We start from the raw sequence: 25621 nt of genomic DNA, 5'->3' as shown, positions 1-25621 counted from the left end.
AGTGCAAAATCCCTCTTTATGTCATGCTAGGGGAGTTCCAAGTTAAAACTATCTGGACACAAATTAGTGATGTGATCGGGATAGTGTGCATCCTAATCAATTCAATTCTGTAGAGTATTTGCTGGCATAATGTGAAAAGACAGAGATAAAATCCATCTGAATTGTACCCATAAGTTTATGGTCTAATTGGGGAAGAAAGATATAAGACAGCAAATAGAAAAACACCATAATAATTAAAGTACTTACATTTTTCAGGGAATTACAAAGTCTCTTTTCTTTTTTAATGGCATTAATCAATTTCAGGATTCTGAAGAAAACTTCTGAAAGATTGTAAGCCACATGAATGGGGGCTCTAAGTCATCAATAATAAGTTGATCACATTTCTGCTTCTGCTAATGTCATACTAGCTTGTACTTCCAACATCATACCAAGCACAACAGAGAATCTGGAAAAAGCATCTTTTTAATGTTCTATTTTAAGGCATTGAAGAGCTATCAGTGTGGTGAGAACTTGAGGAGCCAAGAACACAGAGGAAAGGGAAGTATGGCAATATGAACCCAATGTTCAACACTGCTTTTCTTTTTGAAGCATTTTCCAGTTGGTAAACAATGGCTGAGAAGTGACCAGAATGTGGGGGTGAATGACTGAGGAGAGCTCAGGCAGTCTTACTGGACTTGTGAGACAGTAACTTGGAGTTCAGAGCACACCAAGAACAAGGAGCCCTGATAAGCACCCTAGGCTTTCCACTGGGATCCCCAAAGGGCTATACCCTTGAACTAGATACAGGTTGAACCAGAATTTGACTAACCCTCTCAAAGACTGAAGCCTAACTTTGAATCTGCTTAATTTCTAATTGGATGGAAGGATATGTCCATAGCCTAAGTGATATGTCCCTTCCCAATAGAAAATCCTCCAGAGGAGGATACCACCAGCAGCAGCCTCAGATTATCTCTACAGTTTTCATATGTACTGTCCAACAAGCCATCAAAAATACCAGACATACTAGAAGACCAAACAACCAAAAAACAGGAAAAACAAAGAATAGTAGATCCACAGAAATACAAATATCAGAAATATAATAGACTTTAAAATAACTTCAAGTATGTACAGGAAACTGATAACAAGATGGATAATTTCAGAAATAATGGAAGCAGCAAAAAAAAAAAAAGATAAATGGAAATGTGAGGACTGAAAGTAGGAACCTCACAGAAGGTTTAATATCAACTTAAATATAACTGAAGAAAGGATTTGTGAACTGGAAAACAGGTCAGGAGAAAATATTCAACCTGAAGCACAAAAGGAAAAAGAGAAAATACAAAAAAGGTCACAAGAGAATTTAGATGATGATGACAAAAAATCTAACATACATGTAATTCAGGTTATAGAAGGAAAAGAGATAGATTGAGGCAGAAGCAATATTAGAAGAGAAAATGGCTGAGAATTTTCCAAAACTGACAGACATCAAACCACAGATTCAAGTAAAACACACTAACATATGTCATTGTAAAACAAAAAAGAAAAGCAAAAACTTTAAAGCAGAGAAAAAAGATATATTACTGCTTTTTTTAAAATTTGTTTTTAATGTCTTTATTTTTGAGAGAGATACAGAGAGAGACAGAGTGTGAGTGGGGGAGGGACAGAGAGAGAGGGAGACACAGAGTCCAAAGCAGGCTCTAGGCTCTGAGCTGTCAGCACAGAGCCTGATGCGAGGCTCGAACCCATGCACTGCGAGATCATGACCTGAGCTGAAGTCAGACACTTAACCAACTGAGCCACTCAGGCGCCACAATATATTACTGCTTTTTGATTGAGAAGAAATTCACATAACATCAAGTTAACCGCTTTAAAGTGAATAATGGTACTTAGTAGATTCACAGTGTTGTGTAACCACTGCCTCTGTCCAGTTATAAAAAGCTTTTATCACCCCAAAAAGCAAACCTCTGCCTATTAAGTAGTCGCTCCTCATTCCACCTTCCCCTCCAGCCCCAGGAAAATACCTATCTGTGTTCTGTCTGTGGATATACCTATTCTAGATCTGCCATGTAAATGGAATCATACAAATTATGTAATCGTTTGTCTGTCTTCTTTCACTTAGCATGATGTTTTCAGGAACCATCCACATTTAACACGTACTTCATGCCTTTTTATGGCTAATAGTCCAGTGTGTGTGTGTGTGTGTACATATATACACACTATAATTTGTTCATCCACTCATCTGTTGATGGACATTTTGGCTGCTTCCACCTTTTGGCTATTGTGAATAATGCTGCTCTGAATTAGTGTACAAGAATCTGTTTGCATCTCTCTCTCCAATTCTTTTAGGTATATACCTGGGTGTGGAATTGCTGGGTCCTATGGTCACCATTCCCACCATCAATGTACAAGAGTTCCAGTTTCTCTACATCTTCATCAACACTTGCTGTTTTCTTTAAAAAAAAAAAAAAAAAAAAAAGTCATTTCAAGGCTTAGGTCTTGAACTCAGGTTGTGAGTTCAAGCTGTGTACTGGGCTCTGTGCTGGGTGTGAAGCCTACTTTAAAAAAAAAAAAAGACAAAGTACAAAATTTTAATTTTGATTGAGTCCAATTTGTCTGTATTTTCTCTGGTAGCTTGTGCTTTAGGTGTCATATCTAAGAAACAATTGCCTAATTCAAGGTCACAAAAACTTTGAACTTTAGCTCTTACATTTAGGTGTGTGATCCATTTTGGGTTAATATTTATGTATTAGTGTGAGGTAAGGGTCCAACTTCATTCTTTTGCATGTGGATATCCATTTGTTCCAGTACTTTTGGAAGAGATTATTCTTTCTTCTTTCCCCCTTTGAAGGGTCTTGGCACCCTTGTTAAAATACGAGCAGAGGTATCTGAGTGGCTCAGTTGGTTGAGCGTCCGACTTTGGCCCACATCATGATCTTGTGGTCTGTGAGTTGGAGCCCCGCATCGGGCTCTGTGCTGACAGCTCAGAGCCTGGAGCCTGTTTCAGATTCTGTGTCTCCCTCTCTCTCTGCCCTTTCCCCATTCATGCTGTCTCTCTCAAAATAAATAACCGTTAAACAAATTTTTTTTAATTTAAAAAAACGTAATATATGAGTTTGTACATTCTCAATTGTACTTCATTGATCTATCTTTATGCTAATGCCACACTATATTACCGTACTTTTATAGTAGCTTTGAGATCAAGAAGTATGAGTCCTCCAGCTTTGTTTTTCCTTCTTCAATATGAGATATGTTACTTTTAAAGTAGCAATAGAACTGATAGCAATAGACTGATAGTTGGTGTCTTGACAAACAATGAAAACCATAAAACAGTGACGTGAAGTGTTAGCGGGGAAAAAAACCCTCTCAACCTAAATACCTAGGAAAAAATCCATCAGAAATAAATACATATAAAATAATTCACAAGGATGAAAAGTACAGCATAGGGAATACAGTCAATAATAACTGTAATAACTTTGTGTGCTAACAGATGGTAACTACACTGTGGTGAGCATTACATAATTTGTAGGGTTGTTGAATCACTCACTGTTGTACATCTGACACCCATATAACATTGTATGTCAAGTATACTTCAGTAAAAAATAAAATAAATGAAATGCTTCGTTCCAAAAATAATGAATAAAAAAGCAGACAAACAAGCTGTTTTCCAACAAACACAAATACCGAGGGGGAATTCTTCAGGAGGAAGGACAGTTATTCCATACAGGAACATGGAGGTGCGGGAAGATTAAAGAGAGAGAAAATGGTAGATACTGGTTAACCTGAATGACAGTTGATGTATAAAACTCTCAGTAGTAATGTCCTGTGGAGATTACCTGACATCAGTTGCACAAAAGGTAGACGAGGGTAAAAGTGCTCTTTAGATATTTGCATTGCCCAGGAGTAAGTAAAAATACTGATTTGTATTAAGACTTTAATAAATCAAAGATACATGTTGTGATCAGGGTGACAACTAAAAACAGTAGTAAAATAGTCTCTAGACTAGCACAGCCACTGAAAGAATAGGAAAATAATATATAATAAACTTATAGAGGTAAAAATAGAATGACAAAATTATCCAAAAGAAGAAATATTTTTTTAAAATAGAGGAGGGAGGCCTGGGTGGCTCAGTCAGTTGAGCGTCGACAGTTGATGTCAGCTCAGGTCATGATCTCACGGTTTGTGAGTTTGAGGCCTGTGTTGGGCTCCACACTGACAGTACAGAGCCTGCTTGGGATTCTCTCTCTGTCTCCCAGTCCCTACCCCGCTCATTTTCTTTCTCTCTCTTTCTCTTTCTCTCTCTCCCTCTCCCTCTCCCCCTTTCTCCCTTTCTCAAGATAAATACACTTTAAAAAATTGCTTAGGGGCACCTGAGTGGCTCAGTCAGTTAAGTGTCCCAACTTCGGCTCAGGTCACGATCTTAATGGCTGGTGGGTTCAAGCCTCATGTCAGGCTCTGTGCTGACAGCCCAGAGCCTGGAACCTGTTTCAGATTCTGTATCTCTCTCTCTCTCTCTCTGCCCCTTCCCCATTCACCCTCTGTCTCTCTGTCTCTCAAAATTGAATAAACATTAAAAAAAACTTTTTTTAATTGCTTAAAAAATAAAAATAGGGGCGCCTGGGTGGCTCAGTTGGTTAAGTATCTGACTTACACTCAGGTCATGATCTCACAGTTCACGGGTTCAAGCCCTGCATCAGGCTCTGTGCTGACAGCTCAAAGTCTAGAGCCTGCTTGGGTTTCTGTGTCTCCCTCTCTTTCTGCCCCTCCCCCCCCCGTCTCTCTCAAAAATAAACATTAAAAATAAAAAAGAGGAAAGGAACATGGAACAGGAGGGGCAAATAAAAAACAATAAAATGATAAATTTAAATCTCAATTTGTCAGTAATGAATATAAAATGATTACTCAAATGCAAAGATAGACTAGAATTAAAATTTATAAACACACATGCACATCTATATGTGTGACACTTCTTTAAGGAGGCGGGACTGTTGAAAATACAATGATAGAAAAATATAGATCATGTAAACATTAACCAAAAGAAAATCATTGCTGTATAAATATCAGACAAATATGCCTTAAGATAAAGAGGGACATCTCATAATGATGAAAAAGTTAATCCATCGTGAAGAAAACAATTATAAATTTATGTACCTAATATATGCTCAAAATATATGAAGCAAAAATTGACATCTAAAAGAACTAACAAGGGGCACCTGGGTGGCGCAGTCAGTTAAGCGTCCGACTTCAGCCAGGTCACGATCTCGCGGTCCGTGAGTTCGAGCCCCGCGTCAGGCTCTGGGCTGATGGCTCGGAGCCTGGAGCCTGTTTCCGATTCTGTGTCTCCCTCTCTCTCTGCCCCTCCCCCGTTCATGCTCTGTCTCTCTCTGTCCCAAAAATAAAATAAAAAAAAAAAATTAATTAAAAAAAAAATAAATAAATAAAAGAACTAACAATTCCAACATCATATATTGGGAAGTTTATACACATCTGTTTTTAACAAGCAAATACTCGTCAAGAATCTAGATTTGAACAACACCATTAACAAGGATGTAATTGACATATATATAGCACTCATCAACTACAGGATATATATTATTTTCAAGTGCATATAAATCACTTACTAAAATAGACCATGTACTGCGAGATAAAGCAAATTTCAACAAACATATAAGATTGAAATCATATAGAGTATGTTTTCTAACCAGTGAAATTAAGTTAAAAATCAATAATGAAACGGTAATTAGAATGATCCCTAGACATTTGGAATCAAGTAATATACTACCTTTTTTTAAGATTTTATTTTTTTAATCTCTACACCCAATATGAGGCTCGAACCCACAACCCCAAGATCAAGAGTGTATGCTCCACCCACTGAACACACCAAGCACCCCTCAATTAATATATTTCTAGGGGCGCCTGGGTGCCTCAGTAGGTTGAGTGTCCGAATTCGGCTCAGGTCGTGATCTCACAGTTTGTGAGTTCAAGCCCCACATGTGAGGGTCACTGTTGTCAGCATGGAGCCTGCTTCGTATCCTCTGTCCCCCTCTCTCTGCCCCTTCCCCACTCAAGCTCTCTTTCTCTCAAAAATAAATAAATAAATATTAAAATAGATGTGTGTGTGTGTGTGTGTATATATATATATATATATATATATATATATATATTTATTTATTTATATATATATTTGTTTCTATATATATATTTCTAAAAAGCTTATAAGTCAGAGAAGAAATTGCAGTGGAAATCATTTTAAAATGTTTAATTGAATATGGATATAAATATGACATATCAAAATTTGTGTAATACCAGTAAAGTCGTTTAGAGGAAAATCTGTGACCTAAAATGCATATATTAGAACAGAAAAAAGCTAGAACTCAGTGTTCTAAGCATTCCTCCCAAATAAAAACCAGCAAACTAAATCAAATGAAGAAAATACTAAAGATCATAGATGAATTCAATGGAAAACAAATCTACAATAGAAAAAAATCAACCAAGCACAAAGTTGTTTCTTTAAAAAGGCTAGTAATAAAACTAACAAATCTCTGCTATCAAGATAAAAGACCCAAATGACCAATATAAGGGATGAAAAGGGGGCATCACTATAGAGCCTACGCATGAAAATAAATAATAATAAAGTTTATAAAAATAGAAAATAGAATGGTGGTTACCAGGGCTGGTGGAAGGAGGGAAAAGGAAGTTGTTTAATGGATACAGAGTTTCAGATTTGCAAGATGAAAAGTTCTGGAAGTATGTTTCACAGCAATGTGAATACACTCAACACTATTGAACTATACACTTAAAAATAGTTAAGATGGCAAATTTAATATTCTGTGTTTTTTACAATAAAAAATTATAAAAGGATATTATGACAACTTTATGTTAGTAAATTCTGAAATTTAAACGAAACAGACAAACCCCTGAAAAAATGCAAAGTACCAAAATTGACACAAGAAAAAATTGGAAATTTGAATTCTGTATCTAGGCAATAAATTAAATCAGGAGTTTAAAAATCTTCCCCCAGAGAAAAGCTCTAGGCTTACATGGTGTCAGTGGTGAATTCTCTCTAACATTTCAGGAGGAAATGACACCAATCTTACACAGATTTATCCAGAGAAGAGAAAAAGAAGAAAACTTCCCAAGACTTTCATTGAGACTAGTATACCATTACTACCAAATTATAAAAAAGGATATTACCAAAAAAAGGAAAAATTACAGGTTAATTTCTTTTATGATTACAGATGCAAATACACTAAATAAAATATTAGCTCAATGAATCTGACAATATATAAATAGGAAAAAATTGCAACCAAGTTGGATTCATTAAAAACTGCCAGGTTAGGAGAGCCTGAGCAGCTCAGTTGGTTGAGCATCTGACTCTTGATTTCTGCTCAGATCATAATCTCACTGTTCATGAGTTCGAGCCCCACGTCAATCTTAGCACTGATAGTGCAGAACCTGCTTGGGATTCTTCCTCTCTCCCTCTCTCTCTCTCTCTCTGACCCTCCCCCACCTCAAAATAAATAAATAAAATTTTTTAAAAACTGCAAGGTTGAAAATCAGTGTGATTCAACACATTAACAGAATAAAAGTGGAAAGTCATGTTTAATAGATATAGACAAAGCACTTGTTAAAAATTCAACATTCATTCCTGATTTTAAAAGAGTGTTTAGGGCACCTGGCTGGCACAGTCTGAAGAGCATGATCTCAGGGTTGTGAGTTCAAGCCTCACATTGGGTGTAGAGATTACTTAAAATTAAAAAAGAAAGGAAGGAAAGGGAAGGGAAGAAAGGGAGGGAGGGAGGAAGGAAGGGAGGGAAGGAGCGAGGGAGAGAGCAAGCAGAGAGGGAGAAAGGGAGGGACAAGCAAAGAAAGGAAGAACATTCAGCAAACTAGAAAAAGAACACTTCCTTAACCTAATAATGTGTATTTTCAAAACTACAGCAAGCATCATATTTAATGATGAAATATTAAAAACTTTTCCCTAAGATTGGAAATCAGGATACCTGTTGTGACTATCTCTTTCAATATCATATTAGCAGTCTTAGCCATTATGCTAAAGGAACCAAAAACATAAAAGATGTGAGGATTGGAAAGGAACAAATAAAACTCACTACTTATAGACAACATAGTAGTATATATAGAAAATCCAAAAGATTCCACAAATAAACTCTTAAAATGAATAAGTAAATTTAGCAGGGTTAATTGTGCTTCTATATACCAACAATAAGCAAATAAAATGAAAATTTTTAAAAGGTACCATTTACCAAGGCATCAAATAAACATCAAATACTGATGAATAAATCTAAAAGAAAATGTGCAAGCCTTCTACACACAAAAAAATTTTAAGCATTATAGAGAGAAATAAATGAGTATACCAGGTTGATAGTGTGTAAGACTCAATGTTGTAAAGATGTTAATTCTTCCCAAATTGATCTATAGATTCACTGCAGTTTTTTTTTTTTTTTAAGTTTACTTATTTATTTTGAGAGAGAGAGAGCATGTGCTCAAGCTGGGAAGGGACAGAGGGAGTGGGAGAGGGAGAATCCCAAGCAGTCTCCTCGCGGAGCTTGGTCTCAGGAACTACGAGATCATGACCTGAGCTGAAATCAAGAGTTAGTTGCTTAACAAGCTGAGCCACCCAGGTGCCCCTAGATTCACTGCGGTTTTCATCAGATCCCAGTAGGGGTGTGTATGTGTGTGTGTGCATGTAACTTGGCAAACTGATTTATAAAATTTATGTGGAAATGAAAAGAGCCAAGAATAGCAAGACAATCGTAAAGAATGATAAAGTGAGAGGACTTATAGAAATGATGTTAAGACTTTTTAGAAAGGTATGGTAATTAAGACTGAGTTATTGATGGAAGGATGGACAAATAGCTTAGCAGAGCAGTATATAGTCCCAAACAACCATGCATTTTATCGACACCTGATTCACATCAAAGGTAGCACTGTATAGCAGTAAAGATAAAAACAGGCTTTTCAATAAATGGTGCTGGGTCAACTGAATATCTATAAAGAAAAAATGAATCTTGATTCCAACTTCATACCACACTCAAAAATTAATTTGAAATGGAGCATAGACTTAAGTGTGAACGGCAAAACAATGAAGCTTCTAAACAATCTTCAAAACCTTAGGATAGGCAAAGATTTCTTAAACAGGACTCAAAAAGTCGTAAAATAAAAGTGTGGTCCACACTAAAATGAAGAAATTCTGTTAATCAGAATAGATTATTTTGGAAGAAGACACATGCGGTACTTATATCTGACAAAGGATGTCTATTCAGAAAAAAAAAAAGAAAAGAAAAAATGACTGACTACCTGATGGGGAAATTAGCAAAATAAACATACAGGCATTCTGCACAGCAAAGGAAACCATCAACAAAATGAAAAGGTTACCTACTAGAGACCTCAGGAAGACAGTGGAGGAGGAGGATGCTGTGCTCACCCCCTTCCATAGACAGATCCAGGCACTGACAGAACAGCTCTTCCACAGATAAAGACATAAGGAGATCACATTGAGAAGGATAGGAGGGACAGAGCATGGGTAGGGAGCCAGACTCCCAGCAGAGCAAGCCACAAGCAGGAGGGATATAATAGGCACAGAGGTCCTCCCTGAAGAGTGAGGTGATCACTCCCCACATCCGGCACCCCTGGGTCTGAGGGCCCACACTGGGAAGATGAGCCCCCATAACATGTGGCTATGAAAATCAGTGGAGACTCAGCAACACCTGGGACCCCAGGACACCTGGAGGACTATAGGAATTTGAGACTGCTCTTAAAAGGCCGGCATGCTATGTACCTCAGCCCAAGACCCAGCACAGAGGCAGCAGTTTGAAAAGCACCTAGGTTATATGTGAAGATTTACTAACTAATTTTAGGGCATGTGCCAGAGGGGCAGGGATCTGCAGAAACTTTCTTTGGGAACAGAAGTGTTTTGGGGCACCATTTTTCATGCCCTCCTTCAGCCTAGCTAGCCAGACACTTGTGGGAGCTCGTTCTCTCCACCTACCTTGCTAGCACCACTCACCCCACCTGGTTTTCACCTGTAGAGCTGCCCCATCCAACCCTCCTGCCCTAGCAGGCACTCCGCCAAGGCAGATCTCACCTTGCCACACCTGGCAGGCAGCCTCAGCTCAGACTAGCATCCCCCACAAAGCGACCACTGCCACACCACACCTGGTGAAAAACAGTGCCCCCCAGCAAAGCAGCTCCTGCCCCAAGAAAGGGAAAAGCCAGCCCCACCCACCAGCACTGTGCCAGAAGCTGTGGCTGGTCCCCTGAGCCAGCTGCACTGGGAGCTAATCACACCCACCAGCACGCCCACAGAAGCTACCACTGACCTCTCAGCCAGCCATACTGGGAGCCAGTCCTGCCCAGCAGTGTGTCCTCAGTAACTGCAACCAGTCATTGCAGACAGCTGGGCTGAGGGCCAGCCGTGCCCACCAGTGTGCTTGCAGCAGCTGCAGCCTCCCACACCAGGGGCCAGCCTCACCCATCAGTACACCCACAGCAGTTGTGACCTAGCCACAGCAGGAGGGTGCTCACAACCAACTCAGAGGACATCCCAGAAGTGCCTGGCTCTGCTAACCCGGGAAATTGCACTACTGGGCACAACAGGATGCCTTCAATGCAAGGCCACTGCTTTCACGACCAAGAGACTTTGGCTGACCTACGTAATACATAGAAACAAACACAGAGAGTCAAACAAAATGAGAGAACAGAGGGATATGTTAAAAAAAAAAAAAAAGGCAAAACATCAGAAAAAGAACTACATGAAACAGAGATAAGTAACTTACTTGATAAAAAGTTCAAAGTAATAGTCATAAAGATGGTCACCAAACTTGAGAGCTGAGTTGATGAACTCAGTGAGAACTTCAACAAAGGCATATTTTTTTCATAGTTACTTATTTTGAAAGAGAGAGCACAGGCTGGGGAGGAGCAAAGAGAGAGAGAGAGAGAGAGAGAGAGAGAGAGAGAGAATCCCAAGTAGGCTCTACACTATCAACATGGAGCCAGACGCAGGGCTCGAACTCAAGAACCATTGAGATCATGACCCAAGCCAAAATTAAGAGTCAGTGGCTTAACCGACTAAGCCACTCAGGTGCCTCAGGCATAGAAAGTATTTTTCAAGGGGTGCCTGGGTGGCTCAGTCAGTTAAGCTTCCAACTTCGGCTCAGGTCATGATCTCATGGTTCGTAAGTTTGAGCCCCATGTCAGGCTCTGTTCTGACAACTCAGAGCCTGGAGCCTGCTTCAGATTCTGTGTCTCCCTCTCTCTCTCTACCCCTGCCCCACTCACACTCTGTCTGTCTCTCTCAAAAATAAATAAACATTAAAAAAATTTATATTAATATATTTTTTAAAAGGAACCATCAAGAGGCACCTGGGTAGCTCAGTCAGTTAAGTGTCTAACTTTGGCTCAGGTCATGATCTAGAGATTTGTGGGTTCAAACCCCACATCGTGCTCCGCACTGACAGCATGAAGCTTGCTTGGGATTCTCCCTCTCTCTCTGCGCCTCCCCTGCTTGCATTCTCTCTGTCTCAAAATAAATCTATAAAAACTTAGAAAAAAAAGAACCATCAAAGCTAAAGAACACAATAACTGAGATGAAAAATACACTAGAGGGAATCAATAGCAGATTAGAGGATGCAGAAGAATGGACTGTTGATGTGGAAAGTAACCAAGCTGAAAAGCAAAAATAATAAAGAATTTTTTAAAATAAGGATAGGTTAAGGAACCTCTGGGACAACACCAGGCATATGAACACCCACATTATAAGGGGTCCCAGAAGGAAAGGGTGGATACAGAAAACTTATTTAAAGAAATATTAGCTGAAGACTTTCTCTTTTTTTTTTTTTTAATGTTTATTTATTTTTGAGAGGGAGGGAGAGCATAAGTGGGGGAGGGACAGAGAGAGAGAGGGGCGGGGGGCGGGGGAGAGAATCCAAAGCAGGCTCCAGGATCTGAGCTGTCAGCCCAGAACCCAACACAGGACTCAAACCCACCAACTGTGAGATCATGACCTGAGCCAAAGTCAGATGCTTAACCAGTTGAGCCACTCAGGCACCCCTGAAGACTTTCCTAACGTGGGAAAGGAAACAGACATCCAGGTCCAGAATACAGAGAGCCCCAAACAAGCTGAAGCCATAGAAGTCCATGACAAGACACATAATAATTAAGATGTCAAAGATTAAAGTTAAAGAGAGAATTTTTAAAACAGCAAAAGCAAATAGTTATGTACAAGGGAAACCCCTAAGGCCATGAGCAGATTTTTCAACAGAACCTTTGCAGACTTGGAAGAGATATGAAAAGTTTCCCAAACAAACAAAGTTAAAAGAGTTTATCACCACTATACTGGCCTTATAAGAAATACTAAAGGGATTTTTTTTTAAGCAGGAAAGAAAAGGCCAGAATTAGAAGAAAACACGAAAGGAAAAAGAATTCACTAGTAAAAGCAAGCATATAGTAAAAGTAGTAGATCGATCTCTTATAATGCTAGTATGAAAGTCAAAAGACAGAGTAATAAAGTCAATTATATCTCCAAAGATTAGTTAAGAGATACACAGAATAGAAAGATGTATAAAATGTGACATCATGTATATCAAATGTGGAGTGGAGGGGAAACATGTAGTGCTTCTAGAATGTGTTCTAAGTTACTGTCAATGTAGACTATTATATACATAGGATATTATATAGGAACTTCATGGTAATCACAAACCAAAAACTCGTAGCTGTTACACAAAAAATAGAGAAAAGAGTCCAAGCATAACATTAAAGAAAGTCATCAATTCACAAGGGAAGAAAGCAAGAGAAAAAGAAAGGAAAAGAGAAAAATTACAAAAAGAGCCAGAAAACAGTTACAAAATGGCAGTAAGTACATACATATCAGCAATTAGCTTAAATATAAATGGACTAAATGTTCTGATCAAAAGATATAGGGTGACTGAATGGATAAAAAATGAGATCCATCTATATGCTCACTTTAGAGCTCACTTTAGAGACTCACTTTAGACCTAAAGATACATACAATTACATCCAGACAGAAAATCAACAAACAGTGGCTTTGAACAACACATTAGATCACATGTACTTAGTGAATACGTACAGAACATTCCATCCAAAAATAGCAGGATACACGTTCTTTTTAAATGCACATGGAACATTCAGGATTGATCACATGTTAGGCCACAAAACAGTCTCAATAAATTTGAAAAGATTGAAATCGGGGCACCTGGGTGGCTCAGTCAGTTGAGCGTCTGACTTTTTATTTCAGCTCAGGTCATGATCCCAGAGTTGTGGGATCCAGTCCTGCATTGGGCTCCGCGCTGAGTGTGGAGCCTTCTTGGGATTCTCTCTCGCTCCTCCTCTGCCCCTCTTCCCCACTCTCTCTCTCAAATAAAAAAAAAATAAATTAAAATTAAAGAAAATAAAATTTTTACAGCTCAATAGTATGAAAACAACCCCGTTTTTAAAATGGACAAGAGATCTTAGCAAAACACTTCCCTACAGAAGATACACAGCTGGCTAATAATATTACTGCATGAGAGGATGCCTAATATCAGGGAAATACAAATTAGACTCCCATGCTCCTACTTGAATGGCCAAACTGTAAAAGATTGACCATTTTAAGTGCTAGTGAGGATGTGGAGGACCTGGAGCTCTCATTTACTGCTGGGGGAATGTTCAGTGGTACTTTTAGAAAAGTAAGCATACAGCCACACAGGCGCTCCAGCCTTGGGTATCTACCCAAGAGAAAGGAAAGCACGTGTCCTTACTCAGACTTGTACACAGATGTTCATAGCAGCTTTATTTATTTGTATGTTTGTTTTTGTGAGAGAGAGAACACAAGTGGTGGAGGGGCAGAGAGAGAGGATCCCAAGCAGGCTCCATGCCCAGCTTGGAGCCCAACTTGGGGTTCGATCTCACAAACCATGAGATCATGACCTGAGCTGTAATCAAGAGTCGGCTGCTTAACCGACTGAGCCACCCAGGCGCCCCCATAGCAGCATTAGTTTTAAGAGCCAATAAATAACTATACGATTCCACTTACATACAGTGCTGGAAAGATGTATTTACCTGAGGTTAGAGGTAGGGCAGGAAAAGGAGAAGAATCAGCAGAGACACTAGGGAACTTTTGGGGGTGACGGAGATGTTCACCATCTAGAATCTGGCCATGGTTTCATAGGTGTGTGCAAACTGTGCACTTGAAATACATGCATTTTGGCATATGTTATGTATACCTCAGGAAAGCTGTGCAAACAAATCAGTCGTTCAGAAGAGGAAATGTAAGCATGGCTTCGCTCTGAATAGCAGAAATGGTCTAATAGTGTAAATGCTGAATTTTTTATCAAAATATCATTTTATTAGGGAATGGAAAGTAGAGGTAGATGTGGTAGAGAGGAGGAGAGCGTGGAAATCCTCATCCTCCATACTGGAGACTCAGCAGATAAAGTCTAACACTAAACAAAAAAAATAAGGAAGGACCAGCTCAGGCATATTGTTTAGAGTCATGGAGGTAAACACCACAAGAATCTGGTTAAAGTGGCTGTCTCTGAGAGAGAGGCACCAGAGATTACTGGTCTCAATAACACATGTGGAATTTGCTGTCTAAGCCATGTGAAGGCATAACTCTAATATAAATAAAAACTTTTTAATGCTTTATCAGAGCCTCAAAGCCACAACCTCCAGTTTATACAGCTGTAGAAGGAGCTGGTGTGTGTGTGTGTGTGTGTGTGTGTGTGTGTGTGTGTGTGTTGTGTGTGTGTTGTGTGTGTGTGCGCGCGCGCACGCGCGCGCACACACACGGAACACACACACACACATACCAGGCTCCTCCCTGAACAGGTATTCAGGTGGAAGGTACAGAAGGAGGCCTCTACAGATTGCAAGGCCCTGGGTAGAAACCTTCATATTTGCAAAGCACCAGGCGGCTTTTGCTTTCAAAAGCTCCAGGGGTTAATCTCATAGGGACCCGAACATTGGGATTTACATGTTTCTTTTTTTCTTTTTTTTTTTTAACGTTTATTTATTTTTGAGACAGAGAGAGACAGAGCATGAACAGGGGAGGGGCAGAGAGAGAGGGAGACACAGAATCTGAAACGGGCTCCAGGCTCTGAGCTGTCAGCACAGAGCCCAACGTGGGGCTCGAACTCACGGACCGTGAGATCATGACCTGAGCCGAAGTCAGACGCTTAACTGACTGAGCCACCCAGGCGCCCCGGGATTTACATGTTTCTAATGTGCTCAAACTAAGGGATGCCCAAATCCTTTCCATTTCTCTCATGGTAAGATCCCCAAATGGAGATTCTTTAGAAAATATGATGCTTTGAAGATAATGTGTCTTCTTTCCTCCGAGCTACATGGGAAATGGAGGCCTGATGACCTATTAAGTCTGTGTTTCCTGTTCCTTTTCCAGGTGGTCACTTCTTTCATCGAAACTCCTTGTCTCCTCGGAGTCTGGTGTATGAAAGTGAATTCTCCACAATCGAACCCTCTTTGGACATGTATGATGAGAACAAAACCTGATTTTTCTAAATGGGCTCTGGGGGGTCACCTCTTTTGTGATTTGATTTATGATCACCTTTCTTATTTTGTATTCTTCTGTCAGCGTCCATTGTGGAAGAATGGCAGGGCTTTCCAAGCACAGATTGGGGCTCAGGGTTAAACTGCAAGGTTCCCCCAAGGTGAGGCTTTGAGGACAGTGTTATTGTCCAGGTGACCTTGGAGCACTGAAAACCTGTCCAAAGCTGGGCCAGGAACATGGGTCCCAACAAGCCTGGCTGTTCCCGGAGAAGAGCAGGGGCCCAGGGGTCAATGTTGCATTGCAAACATGTCTCTGAGTAATTACATGCATATTCTGTGTCAGGGTGATGTTGGGATTTCTAAAATACCTTTTGTGCTCCCCACTTACAGTGCGTACTTAAGCTTGCAGGTGACACTCCTCACTGACGTGGGGCACAAGTTGCTGCTACGTGGCCCACTCTCTATCTTCCTGTCTCTTCTCCTACTTTCTGTTGAGGAGCCTCTTGCCAAAGGTTCCTGAGAGAAAGGCTTGCCTTTCGTCCCTCCTCTGAGACTACCACCCAGCACACCACGGTGGGGCTGCCGGCTGTGCAGGGCCGGCAATCTTGCTCGTTGCCGTTTCCAGCCCCCCTCCTAGAGCATGACACAGGGGGCCGAGTGCTTTTGTGACCACCGAAGCCCTGAAGACCCTGACCCCGAGGCCTGTGGACTTGTCTGCTTGGCATCTGCTGAGGTGTGAGGAGAGGTGGGCCCCACGAGGACAGCCTGGCAGTCTTCTCTGGGTGACCTTGGAGTGATGGCCAATGGGTGTCAAGCCCAGAACAACTCTGAGTGTTTTCTTGAGATCAGACCACCTCCTTGCTGTTAGATACCAGATGAGCACCCCTCTTCAGTCTTACTAGTCTGACCCAGTTGCCTCCTACCAGCCTTGGCATGAAGAAGGCACAGGGGCTTACAGAAAAAGACACGGTGGCCAGCACGGCGGACATCAGGGACACACGTGCTCGCCCCACACGCCTGGGGATGACATCGCGTTAATGTCACAAGAAACATGTACGTGCAGAGTAATACCAGCACAGAACCAGGACAAGCAAATCTGTAAAACAAATTGACGCCTCCTTTTTGCTCAAGGACACACTGCAGATCAGCCTGTTTCTCCTTTCAGTAGGAGCCATACAGAGATGTAAATGTGTTCAGGTCCTAGATCCTTCTTATGAGAATGGAAACTTCAGCCTCCATATGCTTACATCTGGCAGCAAACCACTCAGATCTGTGACCCCCCCCGCCTGTGATTTTTATTAACTCTGTAAAACAGAAAAACAAGGTGGACACTTGCCGTTTTTCCCTGTGCAGCTGGCTTCTCCCTTTTAAGTGTCTATTCTCATCACATGTTGCTAGGATGCCTCAAAACACAGTTGCGCCCCCGAGCAAAACCCCTCAGAGAACCAGGGTGGTGATAGCCATTGGGAACGTCACCTCCCAGTGACCACTGGCGTTATGTCCATAATCATTTGAGGCTAGAACAGTGCAGGATTTTTAAGGTCTTAGCAGCTTTTTCTTTTTACTTTTAACCAAGGGCTTCTATTTGGTTCTTTTTTTTTCCTTTTTATTGTCTTTGTAGTACAAAAAAATTTTTGACAAACAGTTTCAAGAAAGCACTGTTCAGAAAGACAGGTTTGCCCCACTGGCTCTGTGGTGAGGGAATGAGTCTCAAGGAGATTAGAACTCAGTGTTCCAGACACACACCCAAGTTTGTGTTTGCTTTGGCTCATCCAACAGGGAAGATGGCTCAATTCTGACCGTGTTGTCTGTACCATGACCTTGTTTTCCTGCATCAGAACTGAGATCCCAGCAGGGCACTCTCTTCTGATTTGTATGGTCTCACAAAAGCATAGACATTAAATTTTACTCAAGACATTCCTTTACTGAAAAGGAATGAAGTGACCTGAGAAAAAATTAAAAACTCAGACCCCTAAATATCTACGTATTAAAACATATTTGAATTTCTGGTAAATCTAGGACACACCTTCACTGTCAAATAACCAAGGAGGCATTTCTTACAGGGGAATTCACTCAGAATAGTGCTCTGGGTCCCAGCTTGACACCTTTTCCCTAAAAATTGAGGCCACTTTTCTGCTCGGCTACAGAACGTCCTGCCTTTGTCAGGAGAGACAGTAACTTCTATGTGGAGGTCATACACTCCGGGAATAGCAATATTTGTCCCAAATAACAGCCTCTTTGCTGGCAGTGGTGCTGGAGACTTCTCTGTGGAGCCACTCCAGGGACCCCAGAGAGCAGGGTAGGGGTCTGGGTGAGACATCCTTCTCAGCACCCCTACATCTGAGAAGTTCGAGGTTTAGAAGCAGTTTATTGGCCATACAAGCCTGGTTGAGGTTATAGAGAGACCAGACCCTCTTCCCCAGCATATGAGGATCTCAGTTGTTCCAAGTCTTACAGCCACAGTGGTTATTAGCCAGGAAGTGTAGATAGCTTCTGAACGTTTTTTTTGTGTGTGGGGCAGGGAGGGTTACTATTTGAAGAACAGAAGGGACAGAGGAACAAGTCGCTTACACCGCAAACCCTCTGTCCCTCCTGCGGACTGCTCTGAGCTGGGCCTGGCTCCCACCTCTTCCTCCCAGCATGGCCTCCACCCCGTCCCCAGGCTGTGCCTGGTGCAGACCTCTCAGCATGCACCGCAGGATTCTTGTGGAGTGGGGTCTGGGGTAGCCATAACCATCACCTGATCAGCCAGGAATTGGGTCGTTACAGTTAAAATGCAAACACTTAGGATTTGGTTGTGTTTCACTTCCGGAGTGAGCAACTGCCCATAGCCCTCTTTTGCTGATCCGTCAGGGAAAGGGAAGAGGCCACTGGCCAGGAAACAACAGAAGGGCCAGGCATGGCATCACCCAGTGGTGGGTGGGTAGTGTGTCTGTCCAGGGCTCCCGGCCTCTGCCCCCTCAGGGGAAGACCAGCTCTACTCCTGGGTGGTTAAAGACACCTCACCAAGTCTGGTGAGGCCGGCTTTTGAAGGAAGGCTCCATTCCCCAGCCCCTCCTCAGGCCTGACTCAGAGGAACTGCCAAGGGGCGCGCTTCCCTGAACACCCATTTGGACTGTACTGCCAGCTGCCCTGCTGCACCCAGCAGCCCAGCTTCCAAAACACGCAGTTGCTAAGGGTTTAAACAAAATAAGGTTACTGAATTTGACTGACCTGAAATTTCCTATGGGCTCTGTAAACTCTTCTCGTATTCTTATTACCCCTCACACCCCCATTCTTTCCATGATCTCCCGTTAAATGAAACTGGTTCCCAAAATGCTGTCTCCCCATTAACCTTTATCACTTAGGCTGTGGTTCTGCTATAGGCAAACAAGGAGGTGGTGTTAATGTCAGGTCCCCCTGACAAGCGGTTGCTGTTCCTAAATGTCATGGAACAAAAACACTGGTTTCCAGGAAGTAGAATTTATAAGGAAAAGAGTAGGATTACGAGGCTAATTTCCTCAACAGACCCTTATTCAATTCTCACTATTTGCTACACTCAGAGTTGAGGGGGCTCCAGGGATCATGAAGACTTAGGCTGTTCTAGAACACTGGCCAACTGCGCTGTGAAGCGAAATACGATGACGGTGAGTCATGGAGATGGGGGTTTCCCCGGGGTGCAGAAGGAGGGGCACCAGGCAGCCATGAGAAGGCAGGATGGGAATGCATACTGCCCCGCCCCATGAAGACGAGGGATGAGGAGCAGGAGACTGGCAAGGGCATGGGTCTCACTCCCAGGGCTGTGGGGAGGGCCCACATCTCTGGGAAAGAGCAAGAGTGAGGAGGGTATGGACCAGAGAGACACTGCAATGCCCAGGTGCTGAGGCCTGCCCCAGGGCCGAGGGCTTCACTGTTAGGCCCGAGCCCGGGGTCCCACCAGCCTGAAGAGGAAGTCCAGGTGACTAGTCTCGGTGACCCGGTAGGTGTTGGTGGGACCCAGGGAGAGCCCCTGTGGGGACACTTTCCACCTCCCTCTAGTGGGAGGCCTGGAGGTGTAGCTCTGGATCTCAGGCAGCCTGAGGTAAGGAAAGGGCGGTCAGAATTCCTGGGAAGCTGTGTTTGAAAGGAATAGGTCACCTAGACCTACCAAAGTAGCCCCCATGTAATCCCTGCCCCTCAGATGCCCCAAACCTTCTCCCTCCTCTCCCCTTCTCCTTCTTTCTCCCCCTCCCTCCCTCCCTACACCCCCCCTACACATACACATAGGTGTGTACACAAGATACACGCGCTCACACACATATACACTCACAACAGTTAGACTCCCCAGAGAGGCTCTCCAGCCAGGCCTGGCGTTCCCTTCATTCAGATGATGGTGGGAGCCAGAGTGGGGCTGAAATTGCCCAATGACATGAGAGCCAGGCTTGGGAAAAAGCCCTGGGGACACCAACATTTAAGGGATGAGCAGAAGGAGCAGGTGTCGGCAACCAATTTAGTTTAAACCACTGGGTGGGACTTCCCTCTTCAAGAAAGGAGGTGATGGCTTGAGGGGCGGAGGAGTTGGCCCTCACTCACTCCCAGAAACAGAGTTTGGACTGATTGACCTGAGCACTACTCCCAACACCCGAGGAAAGGATCATTATCACAGGGCAACTGTTAGGACACCAACAGCTTGAAAGAAGTGTCTTCCCTGCTAAGGGCACTTGTCACAAGAGAGGTGCGTCTGCTTGTGCCTTGTGGCCTCGTTGGTAAATCATTCCAAAACCTAGTGGGAAAAGGAGAAAATGAGCGCATATGTTCACATGACATCCATGGATGTTTCGCAAGACTGGGAAACTTACACATTTTAAGTCTTGTAACATCAGAGGAAATCCAGAAAGAAGGATACAGAGGTAAGGTGCCTGTGTTGGCTGCATGGAACTGTGCTTTGCTTACCATCCTGCGAAACAGCGACAAGAGCCAAGTGTGGCAGAAGGGGGAAAGGTCTCCCCTCCCCTCCATGTCCCACTCCGAGACAGAGACCCTAACTAGCTGGCGTCTTCCCCGCCCCCTCTCTAGGGCTCCACCAGGGTGCTGGTGGAGTCAGGAAGGTTGTCTTCTTTCTTAGGCGTATCCTGAAAGATCCCCACTAACTGAGCCTTGACAAGGAGGGCCCAGTTGGCACCCTAGTAGGCAGGGGGTGATATCAGTCCCCTGTGATCTCTAGAGCTGCATCCCACCAGCCAGCCTCAAGTGACTGTGGAGGGGAAGGGGTGCCGGCTGCCTCAGCTACTTAGAAGGACGACATGTCTGCACCCAAGACTTGGCTCTCACTGTCTCACGGTCTAACAAGACCCCATGGGGGCCCCCAGCCCACAACCCAGGACTTACCTTACTTTGGCAGTTCACTCTAGCTCAAGCCTTTTTTTTTTTTTTTTTTTTTTCCTGTTTTCTTCACTCTGACTTGGGGGAGAAGGAAGATACTTTGTGACAAAAAAAAAAAAAAAGAAAACAAATTTTCAAAATTTTGAATTTCATGCAAACTTGAGTACTAAACTTTCAGAAGGATCCAGTGCTGCTGAAATCCCTCAGACCTTCTTCCTGGGCTTTCCTAGTTCCTCCCATTGAATCTTCTACATGCATATACCACAAAAGACCAAGGTTTGAGGTGGCACCAACCGGCCTGGCATCCTGAAAAGAAAGAGTTTCTCTGAAACGGCAGGCCCAAGGAGTGTTGCCAGGGGCCCAGAGACAGCTGCCAGAGCCCCGGTGCTCAAGCCAAGGGTGGTGTTGAGAATCAGCGGAAGCGCCTTTATAAACCACACACATTCTCCTTTGGTGGAAAAGCCAAGAGAGGGAGGAAGTCATTGGCACCCTTTTCTTTGCCACAGTGGATCTTGAATCTCCTGGGACACAACCTTGAGGATCCCCGGCCCAGTCGAATGCTGGCCTGAAACGGCTCATTTCCCACCAGTCCACTGTCATCCGCTTGGGTGGACACATGTGTAGGGAAGACACATGTCAGTTGGTCATCTGGCAACCCTGGCTGGCCTTCATCAGCTCCTTACCCCCTCCACAATCACCCTCTCTTCAGCTCTCTTTAGGACTCTCAGCAACTGTCAAAAGCCCCAGATGATCGTTCTGAGCTATGTTTTTACAAATTTAACCCAGCACAAAGTGGATCCTAATTTGTTTTCAGAATTACCCTTCATCCACAATTAAGTCCAAGTGTATTTACACTGTGTGATATTAAAGGACTATTCTAGTGACTGGTAGGTACTGAGCTGAGATGGCTATAAAGACAAAAGGTGGGGTGGGGGGTAAGTAGACTCTAATATCCAGGCCATTTCTTTCCCTTCACTCAAGTAAGCTGTTGCTAAGTAGGTTACCTGCCTGCTGACTGTATGCTGTGTGGACAAAGTCAACTAGCTGTGGCTAGTGTCTGCGTCCCCAGCACCTTTACTGGGTGCCCAGCCTGAAATGACACATGCCTTCCTAGAGAGAGCACTGTGTCCTACATCTCCCTGGCTTGCTGAGCCAACTGGAGTAGGGGCACCCTTGGCTGATGCTTGGGGCCAGAATCTAAAGCCAAGTCTAAAGCTGAGAACGAGAAGCAGGGTCCACTCCCAAGTGGCTGTGGCTCTGCCTAAGGAAACCTGACCGGTGTGATCACAGAAACAAAAGACTCCAAGCTATGAAATGCTATTTGGGGTATGGGGAACAGTGTCACCTACTAGAATAGTCTTCTTCCTGTACAAGAGGAGTTGGTCCAAACTGAAGGCTACGTATGTCACAATTGTTTTTGACCCTCAGTAGCTTTTGTACTCATATAAAATATTAAAGTTACCCCTTTCATATTTGGGTCATTCACAGAGCTCTCTTATTCTGGGTTCCTGCTAACTATGCACAACATCTCAGAGGATGGCATACAAAACTATTTTTCTAACTGTAGCACAGGTAATTTGGGGTGGGGGAGGCTTGGGATATACCTAAATGTGGCAAATGACTTATCTTCCACCTTGAGGGATGAAAGGGAAACTATGCACTTGAATTTTAACTCACCAATGGATAGCTTGTGCCAGAAAAAACACACATCAAATAGCCCAAAAGCAAAATTGCTCATTTGCTTCATTTGGGGGCTCACTGTAGGGGGAGTTACTTTGTCTAGAACACAGATTACCTGCGAGTAAAATGTGAGCTGATTATTGGCAATCAGATCTTATAAGCCCTTTGAAATGTCCTGGGCAGCACAATGACCTAGGTCCATATGGTTAATGTAAGTATAATTAAGTAGTGAAATGGTATGGTATATACCTATATGCTGATAGTGTATACCTGTATGTGTGGGATTTGCTAATATAACCATTTCAATAAAAACCTACTGAAAAAGCTGCTTTGTCCACATTGAGTGCTGTTGGTGGTAACCTGCATCAGTGAGGGACTCTTGGCTGAAGTGGCAGAAACCCCAGACAAAACTGACTTAAGCAAAAGGGGAATTTAGCAGAGCTAACGTGCAGGGGGAACCTTGTGCATGGTCTGACCCTCATACATGGACACCAGTTCTCATTTGCTAGCCTGCTTCCTGCAGGGAGACTCCAGGCTCAGGCTCAGGGTGGTGGTAGCCCCATCAGCACCAGAGCTGCCCCACTTCCCCAGGAGGTAATCCAGAGAAAAATGGGACCTCTTTGAGGCTGACTGGCTTGGTTGGAGGCCCATGGCCATCACTGAACCAGGTGGTGTGTTACAGATAGTATGTGCCAACAGCCGAGGCCATCATGGGCTCCACTTCTGCAGACCAGGAGTGCACGTGGCCTCACCTGAAAGGCAGGAGCTGAGAGTTCTAAGGTGTGGTTTCCTCAGCAAAATCACAATGCTGCACGGGAAGAAGTGGATGTTGGGGCAGAAGCCTGGGTGCCTGGGCAGCTCAGTCGGTTAAACATCTGACTCTTGATTTCGGCTCAGGTCATGAGCTCACAGTTGGTGAGACGGAGCCCCACATCAGGCTCCAGGCCAACAGCACAGAGCCTGCTAGGGATTCTCTCTCTCCATCTCTCTCTGCCCCTCCCCTGTGCGCGCTCTCTCTCTCTCTCTCTGTCTAGAATAAGTGGATAAGCTTTAAAAAAAATTAATTAAGATGGGCGAAGGATATAAATAGACATTTCTCCAACAAAGATGCTCAAATGACCATCAAGCACATGAAAAGATGCTCAACATCATAAGTCGTTGGGGAAACACAGATCCAAACCACATGATATACTACTTCATACCCACTAGGGTGGCTGTCATAAACAAGACAGACAGTAACAGGTGCCTGGGTGGCTCAGTCGGCTAAGCATCCAACTTCGGCTTAGGTCATGATCTCACACTATGTGAGTTCGAGCCCTGCATCAGGCTCTGTGCTGGCAGCTCGGAGCCTGGAGCCTGCTTCGGATTCTGTGTCTCCCTCTCTCTCTGCCCCTCACCCGCTCACACTCTGTCTCTCTCCCAGAAATAAACATTTAAAAAATTTGTTTAATAAAAAAAAAAGACAATAACAAATGTTGACCAGATATGGAGAAATTGCAACCTCCACACATCACTGGTGGGAATGTGAGGTGGTGCGGCTGTTTTGGAGAACAGTGTGGTGGTTCCTCAAAAGGTTCAACATAGGTTTACCATAGGACCCAACAATTCCACTTCTAGAAACATGTCCAAGAGAACTGAAAACATGTTCACCCAAAAGCTCGTACACAGATGTTCACAGCAGCATTATTCATAACAGCCTAAAAGGGGAAACAACCCAAATATCCAACTGAGGAGTGGATAAGGAAAATGGGGCATATTAAAACAATGGGATATTACCCATAAAAAGGAATGAAGTACTGATACATGCTACAACATGAACCTTGAACACATGACAGTAAGTGAAAGAAGCAAGACACAAAGGCCACATAGTGTATGAGTTCATTTATATGAAATATCCACAATGGGCAAACTCAGAGGGACAGAAATAGATTAGTGGTCGCCAGGGGTGGAGGGGGTTGGGGAATGGGGAGTGATATGTAAGAAGTTTCTAATACGTAAGAAGTTTCTTTCCGGAGTGATGGAGTTAGTGGTAATGATTGCACAACTTTGTGAATGTACTAACACCAAACTGTGCACTTTAAAAGGGTGACTTTTGGGGCGCCTGGGTGGCTCAGTCGGTTAAGCGGCCGACTTCGGCTCAGGTCATGATCTCGCGGTCCGTGAGTTCGAGCCCCGCGTCGGGCTCTGTGCTGACAGCTCAGAGCCTGAAGCCTGTTTCAGATTCTGTGTCTCCCTCTCTCTGCCCCTCCCCTGTTCATGCTCTGTCTCTCTCTGTCTCAAAAATAAATAAACGTTAAAAAAAAAAAAGGGTGACTTTTGGGGCACCTGGGTGGCTCAATTAAGGGTCGGACTTCGGCTCAGGTCATGATGTTACGGTTCATGAGACCCTGCATCGGGATCTGTGCTGACAGCTCAGAGCCTGGAGCCTGCTTCAGATTCTTTGTCTCCCTCTCTCTCTGCTCCTCCCCTGCTCATACTCTGTCTCTGTCTCTGTCTCTGTCTCTCAAAAATAAACATTTTTTAAAAAAAAGAAAGAAATGCAAACACTCTGAGGTGGGGCCCACCAATCTGTGTTTTAACAAGCCTTGCAGGTGATTCTGATGTATGCTCAAGCTTGAGAACCACTGGCATGAAGGAACAAAATAACCCTTTACCTCCTCCTAAGGTGTTAACAAGTACTCCAAATTCCTGAGGGTAGATTACTCCCCAGAGAACACATTATCAGTTCAAGTTTACAAGGTCTTAAAGAAAAATGGCCTCTGCACCTTGATAAGGTCTCAAGCACTACTTCAGAAGACTTTTGATCACTCTGGCTGTCAACCATAAAACTGCCTATTTTACTTCCTTCTATCATATTAGATTTCTGAATGCCGGTGACAGAAACCCAATTGGCAACCAGCTAAAGCCTCCCAAGATGATCCCAAAGTGCCCGATGGGTTTGCCCGCCTGCCGGTTCCTGGGTGGGCTCAGGCCAGCAGCATGATCCTGCAACCAAACTGGACCTGGACCTTCTGGATTGCCCCAGACATAATTAACAGCTCCCTCTTTCACTCAAAAGGGCGGTGTTTGTGAGGGGGTGGACCCTTACAGGCCAGCACTGGGAAAG

At 43.3% G+C, this 25621-nt stretch overlaps 1 protein-coding gene across 1 annotated transcript in view; it reads left to right on the top strand.

Annotated features, from left to right (window-relative positions):
- Positions 1–22841, top strand: part of RNF130 (ring finger protein 130) — a 142586-nt gene extending 119745 nt beyond the window's left edge. The window contains exon 8 of the mRNA XM_053907616.1: positions 15389–22841. Coding sequence (XP_053763591.1) covers positions 15389–15498 — 110 coding nt within the window. The 3' untranslated portion in view covers positions 15499–22841. The remainder of the gene's footprint in view (positions 1–15388) is intronic.
- Positions 22842–25621: the final 2780 nt, after the last annotated feature.

The sequence above is a fragment of the Panthera pardus genome, unplaced genomic scaffold (genome assembly GCF_024362965.1).
Source record: "Panthera pardus isolate Hobbes unplaced genomic scaffold, ASM2436296v1 HiC_scaffold_2, whole genome shotgun sequence".
NCBI classification, from domain to species: Eukaryota; Metazoa; Chordata; class Mammalia; order Carnivora; family Felidae; genus Panthera; species Panthera pardus.
Note: the sequence above shows the minus strand (reverse complement) of the source record. Positions and strands in the feature narration are given on the sequence as shown.